This window comes from Toxorhynchites rutilus, chromosome 3 (assembly GCF_029784135.1).
Source record: "Toxorhynchites rutilus septentrionalis strain SRP chromosome 3, ASM2978413v1, whole genome shotgun sequence".
NCBI lineage: Eukaryota > Metazoa > Arthropoda > Insecta > Diptera > Culicidae > Toxorhynchites > Toxorhynchites rutilus.
Genome location: NC_073746.1, coordinates 176,439,069 through 176,459,600, shown reverse-complemented (window position 1 = coordinate 176,459,600; position 20,532 = coordinate 176,439,069). Strand labels below are relative to the sequence as shown.

The 20,532-nt window shown below is 38.0% G+C and overlaps 1 protein-coding gene across 4 annotated transcripts in view; it reads right to left on the bottom strand.

Moving 5' to 3' along the window:
• Positions 1 to 20,532, bottom strand: part of LOC129776253 (tribbles homolog 2-like) — a 106,872-nt gene that overhangs the window by 3,680 nt on the left and 82,660 nt on the right. For all 4 annotated transcript variants that reach the window (XM_055781794.1, XM_055781796.1, XM_055781797.1 and 1 more), the window contains exon 5: positions 11,073 to 11,264. In XM_055781794.1, the coding sequence (XP_055637769.1) occupies positions 11,073 to 11,264 (192 nt within the window). The remainder of the gene's footprint in view (positions 1 to 11,072; positions 11,265 to 20,532) is intronic.

The following is a 20,532-nucleotide window of genomic DNA, read 5'->3' as shown; positions in this document are numbered from 1 at the left end:
AACGGAAAATGTAACTGGTCTTATAGAAACTTGACACTTGAAAAATACAAAAACATTCGTTTACGCTCAGCGCTTGCACACACACATATGAAAATCATGCAGTGTATGGTAGTCACCAATACCTACACTCCAGAATATAAATTGAAGCATCGTTTGTTTACAATGACACAAAGAATCAGGATCATCACCTGGTCCTGTAGAAGTAGGACAGAGTGTAGAAGCATTTTTTTGCTAATTTCCTGATGTCCACTGTACACACTTGTCATTTCTTACGTTTCGTTTCGAGCTGCGGAAGTCGCTTTGCTGTCAAAACAAACAACAAAACAAAACCGAAAGAAATTTCGTGTCCAACCCGGGTGAAACCGACACCTTCAGTCAGGGTAAAACCGACACCTGGTTTGTGTTTTACTGACAGAAAAAATGCGTCCTTACTTTTTGTAGATGCCTCGAGTTTACATTTCTAGGACAAAACGGTAGAACTGGTCTGACATTTTGCTGAAAACAACCAAAACCAACGTTGAACAGGGCAGTATTCACATGGATAGCCTCTTAGTACCTAAAATTATTGTAACAAGCTCATTCATTTCTCTGAAGGTGTCGGTTTTACCCCGACAGGTTATCGATCTTACTTGTACTACATGGGCTGAAAAGTCCAAAGTTCGATTCCCTTTCTGTAGTACGAAACGTCTAAGTCTTCTAAATATGCCACAGTGCCACACTGCAGACTACCGATTGGACTCAGGAGTGTGGTTATGGATCAACGTTTCAACCATTGCCACAAATCATAGAAAGAAGTCCACTCGATTACACTTCAACAACGCCAAACCGGCTGTTGAATCATCAACGCACCGCTGTTTTTGGTCGATGATCAGCAAACGCAGCACCCATCGCGCGGATGGTTTTTTCATGTCCAAAAAGTTCTTTTTTTTTAAATGCCTACGGCCTCACCTAACTCGCGTAACTTCACTTTACGATCGTTCAAAACAAGTTGATGCATTTGTTTCACGATTTCTGGATTCGTAGCCCCTTGTGGCCCTCCACAGCGAGGTGCATCTGCGGTGCTTGTACGGCTCATTTTAAATTCACTAAACCACCGACAAACTGTTGTTCTCGAAGGAGCACAAGCAGGGCTTGACAAATTCAAACTAAAATATAAAAATGATTTTTTTTACTTCTTCCTTTCTCTTCAGTCAACTTCAATTTCGATTGTGTGTATTCACTACACATACTGAAACATCGAATCCTCAATTTCGTTTTCGTTCTGCCGTCGTTTCCTTTGAATCTGACAACAGTCGCTTTCACCTGACGATTGAAACTGCCCCATTCATTATTGTTTGAATGAGATATATGTCACTTTCAGTTTCACATGTGAAATGACGATTATTGCTTTCCATTGAAAGTTTCATTCGATTTCATTTTCCCTAACTGAATTTTCCTGGACCGCCTTTTAAAAAAAGTGGAAAAAGGCCTATGAGGGTATATTAGTCTTACAACCAGCGTTGAGAACTGATTACGCCTGCTGGTATACTACACATTCTTTCAAATCGTTATTTTCATCAGTTTCAGTGAATACGGTTCGAGCTCCAACGAACTTTACATTCGAAGTAAGACACTTTCATTCGATATAAGAACCTTTCATTTTCCTTTGACCATTTGATAACTTCGCTTCAATGCGAAGAAAGAAAGAAATGAACGTGAAATGAAACGAGAGTGTACGATGGTGAAGTGATATTCTCTTTATTGAGCGTGAAGAGAGAGAAGCGCAATTTTCAACCTGCAGGATGCATGAAATTGAAATGCGATAGGCTCAAAATTGAGTGACGATGTGTCAATTGAAGTGAAATTGTGAGGCCCTAAGCAGAAGTAGAATAACATGTCGTCAACCACTGCATTGATTGTACAGGAGTTTTTCCCATCAAAAAACAATTTTTGATCAAAATACAATATTTCCCTTTTTCCATTTTCTATTCGAATGCTCAGATAGTGACACTTAATCCTTTGCGGTCGAAATTAATTTCCCTTGAAAGAAATTCTCTTATTTTCCGACGCTTATATTAAAATTTTATTTATACCGTGTACCGTTACCTATTGTTCATAGAATCTCCGCATACATTCGTGAGATAGTTCCCTAGACATTAAAATTCGTTTAGAAACAATGTAAACTATTACATTGAATAAAGTATTTAGTATAACTCCTAGTTGTAGTGCCTGAGAGCAGATAATAGACCGCAAAGGATTAAACAACCTTAGTTTATGAACAAATAAACGAAATGCCATGAAACTCACACATGAGCTAGTGACAGATGAACCTCTCGAAATGAATCTTGTTCATTTTTAGTGGTGCCATTTGTTGAAAAATCCCGGGACTTTTCAGCCCTTGTAGTAAGTTATATTTACAGCAAGATGGCGAAGCTACAAATGATGATTTGGTTTGAAGTTCGTACGAATTTTTTAGAAAAATCATAATTTTCATTCAAATTTCCCGGTTTCTAGTATTCTTCTACGCTGAAATAGTTATAAAATCATCATTTTACATGATTTCATTCAAAACACATGAAGAATGGCTTGGTATAAGTGATGTAATTTATTTTTTTACTAAATAAACAATGGGTAGCATGCGTTGCGCTTCAAATACTGCATATGGTTCTTGTATCGGGCATATGGTAAATGTCCGGGAGTTAGTAGAAATGTCATCAGTAAATAGTAAGCAAATTATACTTTTGTCTATTTACAATGGTCTCAACACCCGATTGGACCAAAGTCATAGATAATCTTCGGAATGTTTATGTTTGATAATGAATATAGGTATATGAGTACTAACTTCCGGACATTTTTCAGAAGCCCAAACTGTGAATAATGACGATGCAATCGATGTCATATCAAGTTGGTATTGATTATGCAGGGGCTTCTTTCGGCCGATACGAGATGGATCTGCAATATTTGAAGCGCAACAAATGCCACCCATCATTTGTCTAGTGCAAAAAATGTAAATTATAACACTTGTACCTAGCATTCGTCATATTTTATGAATGAAACAATGTAAAATGATGATGTTCTAACCTTTTCAGCGTAGAAAGAATACTTCAATCCGGGAAATTTGCAGAAAATTTCTGATTTTTCAGAAAAAATCAAACCAATTCCATACCAAAAAAAAAAAACAAAACATCGTCATTTCACTCGCTGCGCATTTGGTTGCAAATCTAACGTAAATTCGTCAATTGGCTCGCAACGAAAAAAATTGCCAAAAATCGCGTGTTCCATGAACCACCTCACGGCTATCGAATGAGTGAAGGAGCTGAAGAGTAGGAGAAAAAACTCCAGAAACACGACAGACGGCAGGTGGAACTTTTAAAAAGCAATAAATTATCCTTTTTCTCCTGGCAAGCAGCAGCGTAACAGACATCCATTCACTTGAAGTAGCAAAAGGAGGAACACATTCTCGCTTATGAAATGAAGAGAAACAGAACCTTGGGACCCTTTCTTCGCTTTTACGTTTCATTTCATTTTACCCTTATTTGGGTGAATAAGCATAATATTATAGCTGTTCCGAAAAACGACGATTTTGGATTTTGAACATTTATGATTCACATTACCAATCTTTCGAGAAATGTGCGACAAATATTCGAGTATCACTAGAATTGGCATTTTACCCTAGATGGCACCACTTGTTTATGCGTTGTCATAGACAGTGTGTCAATGGAGTTCCGGTGCTCAAACCGTTATCTATAGGGAGTTTGTTGTTTTTTGTAACAAGTTTGCAAATTTTAATCTCGAAATTGAGTTTGTGTACTGAAGACCGCCATATTCACCTGATTTTAAATCCTGCGACTTTTCCCTTTCACTGAAAATCAAGACTTCTAAAGGCCAGTATCACGACCCTATGGCCAATCGAACGGCTTCAGTCAAAACGTTGAACCCAATTTCTAAATTTGAGTCGTTTTTTAGAAATCGATATACGATTAACTTTTAGAAATCACGTTTAACTTTTCAGATAGGTCTGTTTTGATCGATTCTCTTCATCGGCATACTCTTCCGTTAATAACTCAGCGGTAAAACCATTTCCTGATGTGTTCGACAATCAGGAGTGTAGAGGAAAACCTTGTTTATCAAACTATATGGAAAAACTGGCGCAAAATCTGTTTGCAATGTCGTGGTATTCGAAATCATATCATTCTCAAAACAGATAGATCCCATCGAAAAGTTAAGCTGAAATGTTCGATTAGTTTGCGGGCATCTTTGTTTTTGTTTTCACGCAGAAAAATTTGAAGAAATTGCCATTTGGATGTTTTTGAGTTCAGACACTTTTTTGCAATGAAAACTGCTGCTGAGAATCGTCGAAATTCAGCTAAAAAAATGAAAACGATGTAATGCGGTGTTATGCATTATGCATAACAAATTTTAGCCAGATAATATGTTTTCTGATAAAGACCAATTGTAACCTTTGAGTAGCTTGACCGATTTTCGATTCTTGGAAGGCATTTAAACGAACTTGCTAGGAAAGACGAAAACATTGAAAAATAACTGTCTTATTACTTTGAAACCAAAGAAGCCCTAGCATTTCATAAGATTTGTGGAACGATAAGATTTTATTACTTAACATATGAACAAATTGAGAAGGTGGTTCATACCATTATTGAGAAATATGTTTATCTAAATATGAGGCAAATATGAAGCCAACATCTATCACGATAATCAAAATGCATACCTCCCTGATATTTTTATATAATTTGTAAAGAGTCTCAATTTTCCAAAATCATATCAAAAGCGAGCCACTTTAGTCTCGGCACCTCAGAAACAAAAAAAAACATCTCCCTAAATCGAAGAAAACAGGTGTTCCTGAGATTCTATTATACGACTAGCTGTTGCGGCGAATTTCGCCACGCCCAAAATTTATTTTCTTTCGAACATTTACGTTTTCTTACTAAATCCGGAACGATTCACTAATTGATCTTCGAATTGGCCTTTTCCAAGGCTAGAGGAACATTGTAGTTTAAAGTTTCTACAAAAAAAATTCGATTCTCCCGCCGTAACATTGATTGATGGGCAAAGATAGGGAACACAACATAATAAAGAAAACTCAAATCGGACGATCCGTTCTCGAGTTGTGCGCAAATGTGGACTAAAGAACTTTCTGGAAAATTCAGAGCAAAACCAGGAAAAAAGAAGATCTTGGAATAGTTGTGTGGATGGCTCTGATGATCATTCCGGAAACTAAGATGCAAGAAATGTTACAGTTTGAGCTTGAGCTTGGGTAGACTGTACACTTCGTAGTTGCTCTCCGTGATTGACCTGAACCAGCGAGATTGCACAAAGAACAGACTGAATGGCGCTTGGGAATAGTAAACCATTCTCATTGTACAAATTTCGGTGATTCGAACTTTAAATAGTCAATAACGACGCCGGCCACGTCCTTACAGTCACCAGGGGAAGGGAAGGAATGTTAGTATGATATTCGCCTCCCGAAAGCCAGAAGGGTCGCCTCTATAGCGTGGTTCCCTAGCGTTTATCAAGAAAGGGATAGTTGTTAGTGGGGGGAGGTAAGAATCAGAATTCACTTAGTGATTTGATTAGGAGTTTTTCCATTACTTTCTTTCCATAATAACCATGGATAACAGCTATTACAGCCAACCTCTTTAGGGGCTTTGGACCCTCTGCTCTGGTTCTCAATAGTTTCAGGTTCTTTTTCAGACATGCTACTATAGAGATCCGTCATTCGCAGGTGGAGTTTTAAGATGCAAGAAATGTTACAAATCGAAAACTGCAATAGATTCGAGGAGCTATTTGAAAAGGACAATGTCGATAATATCGTCAAATTTGATTGACTTCACATAAAACGTTATGGGAGCTTCAAATTCGATTCTCGATCTGATCGGTGGTTTTTTCGTCAAAACATTGCCATACATATGAAACCCAAATTTCTGCATAACTCGAGATCTAGTTCTTCAATATCTTTTAGTAAAATAACATCTCCAACGCTCTCAAAAACACCATTTCCCGGAGAAATGTTTCTCAAATTATACTATGCAGCACCCTCCGCAAACAGCAAAAATATAACCGAACTGAATCAGTGAGTTTTCCGACCGAAGAATACTGCTCTCACCACTTCAAAATACTTTCTTCACATCCGGCTTGAAATGCGCAACGTTTTGCGCCAGTTTTAACCCGGAACCAATGTTTGAATCCACGGAAATTAAATGATCGATCGGAAAAAGTTATCAATAAGTTCAAACCAAAATTCACACAAACTCTCTCCCGGCAGAACATTCAATTCGTTTGCTATTACTTCGAATATTACTTTAGAATGGATCGAAATTATTTAAATAACTCTTTGCCGATGGCTTGCGAAGTTTTATAGAAGCAGCTGAAGATGGTGGATTTATGATTCATTCTTGTTTTCGTGAGAACAATACACAAGTTGGGCATATATCGAAATATCCTTATTGCCAATGTACCTGATGCACTCAGAATGCGTCTTTTCTTCTCGAAATAGTATACCTTTTACAACGGTACAACGGTATGGTTTGCGTGATTTTGTAGAAGCACTTGATGGTTAAATGATGATTTATTCTTGCCATCGCGAGAACAACAAGCAAACTGACTTTTGTCCACTTTTGTTTCACCAGCACCATTATTCCACATTTCTCAACCACTTCAGTCTACCTTCGGCAAAGACAAAAAACAACAACAATGTGTGCGTGAGATGCAGGAATACAGAAGCACTCCTCATCAGACGGCAGGAAAATCGATGCGGTGCTTCCACCGAACAAATTGCACCACTGTTTAGGGTATCTTCCATCCTTCCTTTGTATCGATCAAAACCTCTGTGTGTGATATCAGCATTAGAAAATAATGTTGTCTGTACTCGTTAGCTGGTTTGAGACTGCGACTTAAAATCGTATAACGGATTTATACCCAATATGTTGGAAACATTGTCCGTAGAACGAAAGCTGTACAGCGCGGATTCGATTATATACAGTTTCGGGTTTATTTTCACTGTATATAATCGAGTCAAATTTTTTTTTCTTTTAATCGTTTTTTATGCATAAATGTTTTGTTTTTTGAATATGAAAGAAGAATTTAATTTTTGATTTATTGAAGTCATAGAATACCTTTCTCATATAAAAAATCCGAATTCATTCAGGAGGAGATAGAGGATAATATTTGATGAAAAAAATCCTTCTACGCATATGTTCGAATTTCAACAATGACAAACTTATAGAACTTTTTGTTTTTGATTCGGACTCTGTTGTCTCAAACTGGCTCTGCTTTCGATTGAAAGATGAGAAAATTTAGTACAGAATATAGTTGTGAAACATCTAAATTAGTGGATTTAGATAACATTTTAGAAGTGAAAAACTTTAAAGTTAGTAATTTTTAATGTCTTATTATTTCTAAATATCTTATTATTTCTAAAACCTACTAAAATCACCCTACTGTACATATAAAAGCCACTCAAATTTCACCTTAACGTTGAAAGGTAATATTTTTTTCTTGAAATAAATCATATTCAAAAAATAAAACAAAAATATTTGTTTTTTAAACTGTATACCCATACCTCACTTTACGGCCTAGATACGTTCCACGAAACTTGGCCGTAAGGCAAAAAGCCGTGTAAAGAATCAGTTGTATATCGACGTCGAAAATAGCTTTTTGCCGTTATAGCGAAACATTTTAGACCGTAAATCGAAAACATGCCCTAATTTCGTTATAGCGAAATGTCGTATAAAGAGCGGTCGTAGAGCGAGTATATGAGTGTATATGAGAATTGTATATAATCGAATCACACATAATCGAGTTATATACAATCGAGTCTGTATATAATCGAGTCCGACCTGTATTTTCGGGCGAGCGAAAATCCTGATTAGCAGTGTTATGTTCTTTTATTTATATTATTGTTTGTTATTCCGATTTTGAATTTTTTAGATGTTTTAATAATATCTTTCAGTATGTGCCGGTGAGAGATGTGTTGGCTCGGTTAGACCTTGATTACATGTCCCAAATATATGTTTTCCTTAAATCTATCGATGTTCGTGTGTGATTATCCTTATATCCTTATACCCTCCATTTCTTCCTTTGTGAGTAATTGGTCCGCTTGCTATAAACAGGAGAATGAAATGTAAATTCACAATAGATGTACGAATAGATTTAAGAATTGAGTGTGTGTGATTATCAACATTGTAATTATTTCCTTATACCCCATCCTTTTCCTGAGAAAAATATGTCACCCTTCTAATCTCGAGTCCACCGCGAGTAATTGGTTTCCCACATTACTAACCATAGATTTAAGAAAATTGTTCATATATATAGTTTTAAAAATATATTTAAGATTTCGGCTCCTTTAAACTTATGTAACTGAGCCTGTAAAAATAAACGAATTTATAAAAAAAAAAAAATAATATCTTTCTGTTTTTTAAAATTAAAAATGGGTTATTTTCCTGAATTTCACCGTTGCTAAATATAACTCTTAGGTTATGCTCAATTTTTTTTAATCTTCATTTTTGAAACTTTCAGCCTCCTGGGCTGGTTCGTCTCAGCGTTATACCCAATGTTTTTCCTGATTCTAGCGTTTTTTGTTCTATATTTGCAATAGAGCAGAGTATGACTGACAGAGATGGATGAGAAAGACACTACCATTATATTTACTTTCAAAAATTCCGCCTGATGTTCTATCTGGATTTTTCTTTCAAGATGATGGTGAAAAAAACAGATCAAGATTGACATTCGGCGGCTTAACATACCATTTCCTTTCCATGATCCTGATCCTTTCCAAATTCTGATTAGTTTGTTCCTTGAATCGGTTTTTGCCCGAGATATTAATGGAATATCCTGGTCGGGTCAGGAAGTAAAAAGAGACGGATAGTTCTCATGGTTATAATCTGAGTAGCGTGACAGTTGAAGGGAAGTTCTCCAATCTCTGCCAGAACGGCGAAGGAAGGATTTATAACAAAGAATTTGATGGCTTTTTGGCACCAAACGTTGAATATCCGTTATAGTGTTCAAGTAAATGAAACGAACTTTCAAATTTCTACATAACTCGATAAGTAATCAAGGCATGTGAGGGTTTTTGAGCACGAGAAATGTATTTTTATTATTTGACATACCTTCCTCCTCTGAAAGGGTGGATGGCTCCCATACAAACAAAACACAAATCCCAGCATAACTCGAGAATTATTAGAGCAAATGGAACCAAAATTGGAATGTGTGGATTTAAGAGTACAAGAAATGTAATGTAAATTCTGTGGAAGGAGAAGGAGGGTCCCATAAAAATATTACACATATTTCAACCAATCATATTAACAATTTTTTAGTCCATCTGATGTTTGCGCTAACGAAATTGATCTTTGTTCGAAAGTGGAAATGGTTTTTCAGGTTAAAAACGCACTCCCATATCTTCTTACTATATAAATAAAAATGAATTGCCAAATGTGGTGGTAAGCGCAGAACTCGAGAATTTAATAGTTCGATTTGAGCTGTCTTCATTTTATAATATTTTCTGTATCAAACATATATTCCATGTAACGGAGGAACATGTTTTTTGCTAGTGATTGAAAAATCTTGAACGAGATTTGTGTCCGAAAATAATTTTATATTTAAATAAGCTTTGGTAGAAGTACTAGGAAATTTATAGTAAATCGAAATTGTAAAGGGTCAATTAGAAGATCAATCATTGAACAGTTCTGCGATTGGACCCATGGACCCATGGAACCATGATAACAAAAAATCCATTTTGGGCGGGTCGAAGTTTATGGGGTCAGCTAGTGAAATTATAAAGATGATCTAATTGTGACAAATCTATGAACAAGAATGGATAACATAATACAAAGTTGAGCAACCAATGGATTTCAGTTGGGTGGGCGCATCTGCAATATCCTGTGGTGTTTTTAGATCTACATACAGTTAAGATACGATAACCACCACAAAGACACCGTGACACCGGCGACAAATGAAGAAACGGAATAAATATTCTGTTTTGTCAAGTAGCCACGTCTGCGTAAGCGTAAACGATTCCATGACTGCATCATCTGCCTCTGAATCGCTCTGCGAGTGTGCGTTTTTATCCGCTACCCATTCAATAATTAATGGCCCACCATTAGCATCGATGACTTAAAGTTCGATCTACTCTGCTCGGACGAGAGGCAGAGAAAAGAACATTTGACTCTGTTGAATCGTTTATCTTTTGCTTTTATTAAACGTTTTTCCTGCTGTCATCACATGCAGGCCGTAAGCGCTATTGCGCTGTTGATTCACATTCTTTAGAACATCAACACTCTCAACCACATATGCTTCTTTTGCTGATGGTTGAAATTGGACGTAACATTCAGGTCAGGTTTTGAAAGATTAGGTAGGCCTTATCAAAAAAAGAGCCAGCAATGGAAGACTTCCGCATTCATGACGAATGACGTGAATCATCCTTGTGGGTATCTCTGTCTCTGTGGGGAGTGCACACTATCGCATCATTTGTGGAATTCTACCGCCGCGCTTGTTTTCCTGGACATCGGATGATTCACGATCATCGATCGCATCTTGACTCCTTGGCTTTGTTTTTAACCAACACCGAAAACGAAGCGTCGCGAGGAAGAAGTAATCGTCATCGCTATAACGGTTGCTTTTCGTACGCTTCTCTACCTGTAGATTCATGTTCGAACCTGACCAAGGCGATGAACGCATCCGTCTCCCACGAGACTGGTTCCATAAAAACCTGCTACTCTACGGTATATTTACACACTCTCTTGAACCGAGACCTGTACGAACGTGATTTGGATTTATGCCAGTGATGAATGATTAGAACGCATCTTTTTCATCAATTGGCTTCCGAATGTAGTTTGGTTTGTTCTCATTACATTCCTTTCCCGATGGGAAGTATTAATTACATCAAAAGGGTGCCCACCATGTATGATATCCAAAAAAATCATTTGACGGCAGGAAGAAGAAAGAAAGGCAGAAGCGCATGTCTGGACGCGTGTTTTGTTTGGCTTTGATACTCCGAATAATCCTCAGAACAGACAAGTAATTAAGATTGCTAAGGCTCGGGTATAAACGGGCAACAGGTAATTAAATCATTTTCAGCTTACCTTCCGACGAGCATCGTATAGAGAATCACGCCAAGGGACCACATGTCGGCAGCCTTTCCCGAGTAGGTGGTATTTGCTTTCAGTATTTCCGGCGACACGTAGGCGGGACAGCCTCGTTTATCCTGCAGGAGGTCTTCGGCCGGATCGTCCAACACAACGGCATCCTCCAGGGATTCCAGTTTGAGATGTATTCTGGAAGAAAAATAAAATCAGACTATGAAATATGCAGCTAGATTATTTTGATGCTAATCTGGGGAGTATAAAAACATTGGAGCTGACCCACTTACAGGTCAGCGATTCATCCGGGTTACCAAACCATCTCCAAATCATCGTTGCGACATCTGTTATACGCTATTGTACCCAAAGGCTAACATCGTTTTATACTCTTTCACCGCTAGCCTCGTCACCCACAGACAGCTTAGCTTGGAGGGAAAGCACAAAAACTTATTGCCCAAAAAAAATGCCTCCAATAAACAGGCAAACGCACGACGACGATGTTCAAAAAACCTTGCGTAACGTAATATCTGATGGAAGGTGGTGGTGTTTGGGGCCCATTGAACCTTTTTTTTTCTTCTTTCTTTCCTATCGCGTCGCTAACGACTTGCGAAAGTCAGCCGGGCGACTTCCCACTAGTGGGTTCAGGTTTCGGTGATTGTCCCAGTTTGTTGTTGTTCCAAACTGTTCGCTTTCGTGGCATCCGCGCGCCGTTCGTTCACCCTTTCGCGTGATGATATGCAGCGTGAAAGAGTTCGGTCTTTGGCTGTGATACGCGATTGACGCGACGTAGCGATGAAAGTAGCTGTTATATCCACCATTCAACGGAAAGCCAAAATTTCACCCGTGATCGCAAAAAAATAAAATGAATATGCAACCATCGCAGAGCTTTATCTTGGGAGCAACATTTTATGAAATGGAAATGGAGTTTCTCCACGGTTGGTGAAATTTTTCTTCACTGAAAGACAAGCGTGAAAATGAATTATCTTTTCTAATTGGGCACGATATCAACGTCAATGCACTCTTGGCCGGCTGAAATGGTTTCGCTGTGCGCCCATAATTTGTGGGAGATTTTGCTTTCTTCAGTGTTTTGTTTTCAGCCAACATTTCCTTTCATATTGACATAACAATCTTCTGAGCTGGGAATTGGACTTGGTTCGATTTTTGTTATGATGCAATAACCAAATTGCAAACGGCAACAAAGAGTATAGTTGTTTCTTCCACTGACCATAACAGTGTCAGAAAGAAGAAATTTCCGGATAACAGTAGAAACCGATGGACAGTACGCAGTACGTATAAGCCATCCAACACTTTCAATAACTCATAAAATATAATACAGCTTATCTATTACAGAGGCTTCAAACTACAAAGTTAATTCGTTTCTAACCTCCTTGAAAAAGTCCCACTAGAAACTTATTCAATGGAGAATCCCGCGATTGAATCCACGGTCATTCGTTAAGTATCGCGCAACCGTTAAGGCTACGGAGACCCCCGTGCCATAAATATATTTCTTCTTTGAATCCCGTCATCACATTTTTGCTTGCTTATTTTCAAAAACACGTATCACCTAAAGTCTGATAAACTAAAAAAATGCTCCGATTGTGCGCAAACCGTTCATAAGAAGGGAGTGATGGCCATTACTCCCTAAATTTTAATGGCCACTAAACACTTGAAATAATTATTTTTCTTGGCGACTTAGCGTATAATTTTTTGCCTATGTTTTCTACTGCTCGGTGTGATTCATAAGTGTGAAAAAGTACAATTTTTTTTTCAGCGATTCTATTATTTCTATTCTCAACTGAAAATGGCATACACCTTCAATTCTAAAGGTAAACATAACAAAGTAAACGTTAATAGGGAACATATAAATGGAAACGGTTTAACGTAAACGTAAGAACTTAAACGTAGAAAAGTAAAGGTTAAAACGTAAACGTGAAACCTAAATATAAAAACATAAAGGTAATAACGTAAACGTAAAAACGTAAACGTAAAAACGTAGACATGAAAACATAGACGTGAAAACGTAAACGTACAAACGTAATCGTAAAAACGTAAACTTAAAAACATAAATGTTAAAAAGTGAACGTAAAAACGTAACCGTATACACGTAAACGTGAAAACGTGAACATAAAAATTTAAACGCAAAAAACATAAACGTTGAAACGTAGAAGTAAAAACGTAAGTAAAAAAGCGTAAACGTTAGAAAAGTAAACGTAAAAAAGTGAACGTAAGAACGTAAACTTAAAAAACGTAAACGTATAAACACGTAAACGTAAAAGAATAATCTTAAAAACGAAACGTAGAAACATAAACGTAAAATCGTAAAACTAAATGTATAAACGTAAACCGTAAATGTAAAACGATAAACGAATAGTGTAAACGTGAAAACCTAAACGTAAAACCACAAACGAAAAACGTAAACATAAAAATGTAGACGTAAAAACGTAAACGTAAAAATGTAAACGTAAAAAAAAATAAACGTTAAAACGTGAACATGAAAACGTGAAAAAATGGAAGGCGATTATGTCTGGGACACAACCGCATTCACGATGTAGGACTATGAAATTATATTATTCAATCCACTTATTTATCACTTTGGGTATTACTTAAGAATCAATCGAAATTTTCGAAATAACTCTTTAGTAGAACGACGAATTTCATGGCAACTCGACTGGTCGTTGGCAGCACCGTCTCAGATAGCAGTGGAACGTTGTGGGTGTAAACAAATGGGTCTTTTAAGCAACTTTGCATAATTGAAATATTCAATAAAGAATTAGACTACTTTTTGGAAACGGCAAAAAAAATTTCTTGATTTTTTACAAAAAATCAAATGCCTACTGTAATGCCTACAAAATTCTGGTCAAAGGATAAAATGTAGAAAATTGCTTATATTTTCAAAAAAATATTTGGCTGAAAGAAAAAATATTTTAGAAATGATTTTTTTTTCTCAAAAACGTTGATATGAATGATACCTTCAAATTTTTAGTCGAGTGATGAAATGTAGAGAATTGTATAAATTAAAAAAAAATCCAAAGAAAATAAAAAAAATCGCTTCAAAAATAAAGGGTGTGTCACATCAAATTGCATCACGGATAAAACGCTGTAGAAATTCGCCCAGTAGACTGATCCTTTTGAAAATTTTAGACAGTAAAATAAAAACTATTAAACAACTTTTGGCATTTTCTTTTTATTCATACTTCGAGCCCAAGCCCGTATGCTCGCACCTCCCTCTTTACCCCGTCCATAAGGTTCTGTACAACGTCAGGTTGTAGTTTTTTTTGAACAGAAATCCATTTTCTCTTGAAGTCCGCCTCCGATTTGACAACTTTTGGGTTCTTCCGGAGGGCTTGCTTCATAATCGCCCAATATTTCTCTATTGGGCGAAGCTCCGGCGCGTTGGGCGGGTTCATTTCCTTTGGCACGAAGGTGACCCCGTTGGCTTCGTACCACTCCAACACGTCCTTTGAATAGTGGCACGAAGCGAGATCCGGCCAGAAGATGGTCGGGCCCTCGTGCTGCTTCAATAGTGGTAGTAAGCGCTTCTGTAGGCACTCCTTAAGGTAAACCTGCCCGTTTACCGTGCCGGTCATCACGAAGGGGGCGCTCCGCTTTCCGCAAGAGCAGATCGCTTGCCACACCATGTACTTTTTGGCAAACTTGGATAGTTTCTGCTTGCGAATCTCCTCCGAAACGCTGAATTTGTCCTCTGCGGAGAAGAACAACAGGCCCGGCAGCTGACGAAAGTCCGCTTTGACGTAGGTTTCGTCGTCCATTACCAGGCAATGCGGCTTCGTCAGCATTTCGGTGTACAGCTTCCGGGCTCGCGTCTTCCCCACCATGTTTTGCCTTTCGTCGCGGTTAGGAGCCTTCTGAACCTTGTATGTACGCAGGCCCTCCCGCTGCTTGGTCCGCTGGACGAATGAACTTGACAAATTCAGCTTATTGGCGACATCCCGGACCGAACTTCTCGGATCAGGTCTAAACTGCTTAACTACGCGCTTGTGATCTTTTTCACTGACGGAGCATCCATTTTTCCCGTTCTTCACCTTCCGGTCGATGGTTAGGTTCTCGAAGTATCGTTTTAGTACTCTGCTGACCGTGGATTGGACGATTCCCAGCATCTTACCGATGTCCCGATGTGACAACTCCGGATTCTCGAAATGAGTGTACAGGATTAATTCACGACGCTCTTTTTCGTTCGACGACATTTTTCCAAATTTACGAAAAATTGACAGTGAAGCATGGCCAACGTGACCTATACACTCTTATCTGATTATAAGCGAAAGCTGAAGGTATAATTCCTAAAAATTAAATTTCTACAGCGTTTTTTCCGTGATGCAATTTGATGTGACACACCCTTTACTTTAAACATTAAAACTCATTTTTCTCAAAAGACGTTTTTTTTTAATTCTATTTAAATTAAATTCCCTCTTTGGACGACTCGTTGGAAATTAACCCTTAAAATTTCCAACAAGTGGTTCCAAAGTATCGTTAACTAGGAGATAAGTTGACGGACTCCAGGCGATGCAGGTTGATTTTTCACGCAGATTTGTGAACTTCAAAGCACATGAAAGAATTCTCCAAACTATTCCAATTCCATTCAGGTTCCTTGATGAACATGTCTCTTAAAAAATGCAATAATGGAACTCATTGAAATACTGCATTTCAATGAGTTCCATTATTGCATTTTTTAAGAGAGATTCAGAACTGCGTGGCAAATTTGATAGCCATCTTTTGGATTTCTGTGCTGAATTTGTTCCAGAAGCGCGATTTACAGAACTAAGAAAATATACTCTTATTATTGCTTCTTCATTTGGGTCCACATACATTGGTGAGAAATTGTTTTTCATTATGAAACATGTGAAAATGAAATCAATGAGCAAAATAATTGATGATCATTTGGAAAATTCGTTTCGCGTAGCAACTACTAGGGTCCACTAAACTGACTCAAAAAAAGTTGTCTAGGTAAAATCGAAACGGCGTTGAAGTATGTTTGTATTTTAACATTTTCTATCTTGAAATAAGTTGTGTGCTCCCGTGGCCGAATGGTTTGCGTCGCACATTATCATGCCGGGGGTTCGGGTTCGATTCCCGTTCTGGCCGGGGGATTTTTCGTCAAAGAAATTTCTTCTGTGCGTATTCTAGAGCTTGCCACTTCTGAATACATTCAAGGCGTGTTTTCGGCATAAAAATCTCAACTAAATACTACTAATAAAAATGACGCAAGTAATACGCAAGTTGAGAAGGCAAAGTTCCACTGGAACGTTAGTGCCATCCAAGAAGAAGATATTAAAATAAAAAAATAAATGTAGTAATTAATTTTTTAATGACTGAAAGAACACCCAATTTATCCGTGTTCATTAGGGTGGCAATGGATGTATGGAAAAAAAAATAAAAACCGGACATGATTTAGGGGTGCCTCAAAGCGCTCAAAATTTTGATTTTTTGATCCTCGAAAATCTTCCAAGGGGGAAATTTGGAAAATCGAAATTTTATTTTCGATGCCAAACGACTTCAGAATGCATGAAACGTCAAGATCTGGTGTTATCTCGAAAAAAAAAAATTTGGGACCTTTTGGGACTTAGCTTAAGAGGCAAAAAAAAATTATCGTATTTGAAGAACCGACCATGTCCTTTTTGTTTATTGGCCCAAAAAAATTACCTGTGCAAAATTTCAGCTCAATCGGTCATGATTTAGGGGTGCCTCAAAGCACTCAAAATTTTGATTTTTCGGCCACTCAGGCTAAGTCCCAAAAATTCGATTTTCGGCCAAAAATTTGTTTTCGAGATAACACCAGATCTCGACGTTTCATGCATTTTTATGTCATTTGGCATCGAAAAAAAAATTGCGATTTTCCAAATTTCCTCTACTAACAGAGCCGAATTTTAATCGTGTACATGTCACATGTTTATCATATCTATAATTAGCACATTACACAGTTGCCATTTGCCAGTATTCCTTCTATACCAATGCATATGGTACATTTACACAGTAGCCATTTAGGCGTAGGAGTATTCTTTCTGTTCTTCCATTATCCAGTTAGACCGGACAGCGGAGACAGTTGATTGATCATTGTGGAGTTATTTATAGAACAGCAGTCCGATGTGTCTTGCAGAGCAAAGCAGCCGTATGAATGAATCGATCTTATTTCGACCGTGGATCGATCTCCATCGCTGATGATTGTTGCGTGGACGTAGGTATTCTGTAACAACACAAAGATGGTCAATGAGGGCCCTGAGTTTTGAACTCACGATCGATCGCTTACTAAGCGAACGCGCAACCAATGTGGCTACGGAGACCCTCTCACCCTAGTGTTCATATTATAAGTTTTCGTATTACAAAACAGAATAGTCTCTAATGTAAATGCTTTAGTGAGCCACAGAAAGAATCGATTAAATTCGCATATTTTACATTTTATCACAAACAGCAGTGGAAAAAATTATTATATCATGCCTAAACCTGGTATTTTGTTTCTGTTCTTTTTTTGGGAATGAAGTGAAGTTTCGAAAAAGTTGTGCCTGAGGAGACGAATCGAGACAATTGATCTTGCAGACCGTGTTCGATGTTCTCAAACTTAGAACATACATTCAAGACGCTAGAAAGTATAGTGCTTGCCGTGGGTACCACCTGGAAAATTCGTCTGTGAGAAGTAATTTCATAATTACTGTCACCACGTTTTTCCGTTTAATTAACACATCCACATCCGCTGATCAACACCTCGCTCGCTCATAGCTTATTGCTAAAATCGAGTGTGTTCATGAACAAACACGTTTCTGTACAGCGCAAATCCAACCAGGGTTCGTCGGAAATCGAACCGGTACCGAGCGTGGCTTAAATTACAATCGCGACAATGACGCCACCTATCGAGGTCAGTGTACATCCAAGTGGTCGGAGATCGTATGCGCTCCCCACAACACACTGAATGTGCAAATTGTCGGGGAAACGATCAGACTGTGAGCTGATTCAAGTTTGTATAATAATGAGTACTGCTAATTGAGTTCACAGATAACAACACAAAGCACTGTCGTGTTCAGTCAGGTCGCAGAATGGAGGATTTCCGTTCTCAACGTATTTTTAACAGCTTGAGGCGGACGCGGATACTGTTACAAGTCTTCGCGCAATAAAAAAAAAAACGCTGAATTTCGCCACGTGAATGGGCACACCTGAACTGAACCAACGTTGGATGGATGAGGCACAAAGAAAGTAATTTCACTGTGCGCGAAGACAAAGGCAGAGGGAATGGCAAAAATGGTGATTATTCAATCTATTCAGCGGTAAGCTGCCGTTTTCTGACTTTATAGCGTGTAACATGGCGGAAAATCGAGAGTAAAAATATTGTGGGCTGTTGCGAAATGCCGCTGAGAAAAGTTAGCGATTCAGCTTTCTTTGAATCTACATCATATCTGGGTTGGACACAGCTCTCGCTAGAGTAGATGTCAACAGTCGATTCAGTTGAATGTATGGAACAACTGAAGTTGAATTTATTAAAATATACAAAAATAAGTCTCACAACGATAGATTCAGATCACAACACAGAGGAGTGTTGTGGCTCTGAACGGTTTGTGTAATTTCGTGTTGTGATTTACATACGTTGAACTTTACTCGTGTTTCATTTTGGCACAGTAATCATTTACATGATTTACTCAATAATCCAATTGGTAGAGGACAACCATCCCATTTCGGTTTGGTTCCAAAACTAACAGCAGTGAACTCATAGAGAGACGAACGTTCACTTATTCTACGAACAGTTCGATGTGAGACCAACAAATATAATATGAAGCTGGCGATTGTTAGAAAACATAGTCATACCTAAAAATTTAGTAAGTGTTGTACACAGTTGAAACTCACATCCTATGAACCATCAACGATAGATGAACGGACACGAGTGTTGTTTATAGGAGACGGGATTTGCGAACGGTTCAATCCACTTTCGAAAGCAGCAACGTTTCGAGTCACACACAGTTCATGATTTCACTTGTTCTCGGCATCACATCCGAATGCAACGAAATGTTGCTCTCAATGATTGCTTCAATTTTATCATCGACCACAAGGCGGCTGCTTCCAGCAGCGTTGTGAACGCGAGCATGGTCAACGCAAAGCTACGCAAACATTTCGTCATCATCCTCCGAGCGCGTTCTTTCTGCGTTGTCCCCGAGACCGAGATTTCACATTGAAATATTTTTTCACGACCAAAGCGACAAGCCTTGACAGCTAGGCTAGAGCTGAGCTAAGCTGGTGGTTAACGGTGTGGCCGGCCCCGACGAGAACTGGTGGTGACTTTCGAGCTCGGCGAGCGATATCCGGAGACGCGGATGATGGTCTGAGTGGAAAATTTTGAGCCGTCAGTGATTCAGTTTGTTGGCAAAATACTAGAGTATGTTGCATGAAACCAGCGAAATTGAACAACCAAGTTGTTAATGGGTCGCGATGTGGTTTTGTGGTTGGCTTTTTAGTGAGAGGATTACTTTCGTGTGACCGTGATAATTTCGGTTGGGTTTCAGGCGATAAGTTTGTGACTGGCGAAATGGTGACTACAAGCGACTGCATCCCTTTGTGCGTTGGAAATATGTGTTGCGGTTTGATGAAATGAGATTGTACAACCAACGATAGATATCCCTAATTTATGTTGAAGGTCTTCTGATGTTGGTTAGACGTCACAATTTATTATATGAATTCAATAGTCCACAATTTCATTCACATTTTGATTATTTTTCGACCCGCAACTTTGTATTCAAAAAAAAATCGATCAACACGACTGTTTTCACACCTAAATCTTCGTGATGATTCAAAAGTGGAGGCGATATACAGACATGGCAATTGCCTGCGAATTAATTTGGACAAATATACGACTTATATTTGCAGCTTATACGACTATTGTCAAAAATATATACAATTTATTGCAGTCATAGAAAAAAAAACAAATGACGGTACACTATCTGTATCTTTAGTATTTTTCTCTACAACCAAACCATTCCACGTTTTTTTAAATTTTGATTTCATACTTCATTCTATTTTGAAATGTTCATGATGTACTGTATTCTATTATTCAAATCATTTCATTTGATACCGATATTGAGGAGATTGCTAAGAAAAATACATAGTCGACTATTTTACGGCGGTGACTTTTTCGAATTTATGTTTTTCATAATGTAGTGTGTTCTCTTAGTCAAGTCCATTCATTTGGTACACATGTCCCATTCATTTTTTTTACGTAGAACTACGTCTTTCATTAAGGGTGCCAAATAAGAAAGCAGGTCACGTTTTTATGAAATAAAGTTAACGTTAATAACTATTTTTGCCGCGAACGGATTTTGGCGATTTACATACCAAACGAATCGAAAATTTCCTAACATTTGTTTGATATGCTATACATTACAATCCCATAGTCTGTATTTGGTTTAAATTTATGAAAATTGGAAGCATTTCCTCACATATTTGTTCTGTCCATTTGTGTGCTTTCCGAACA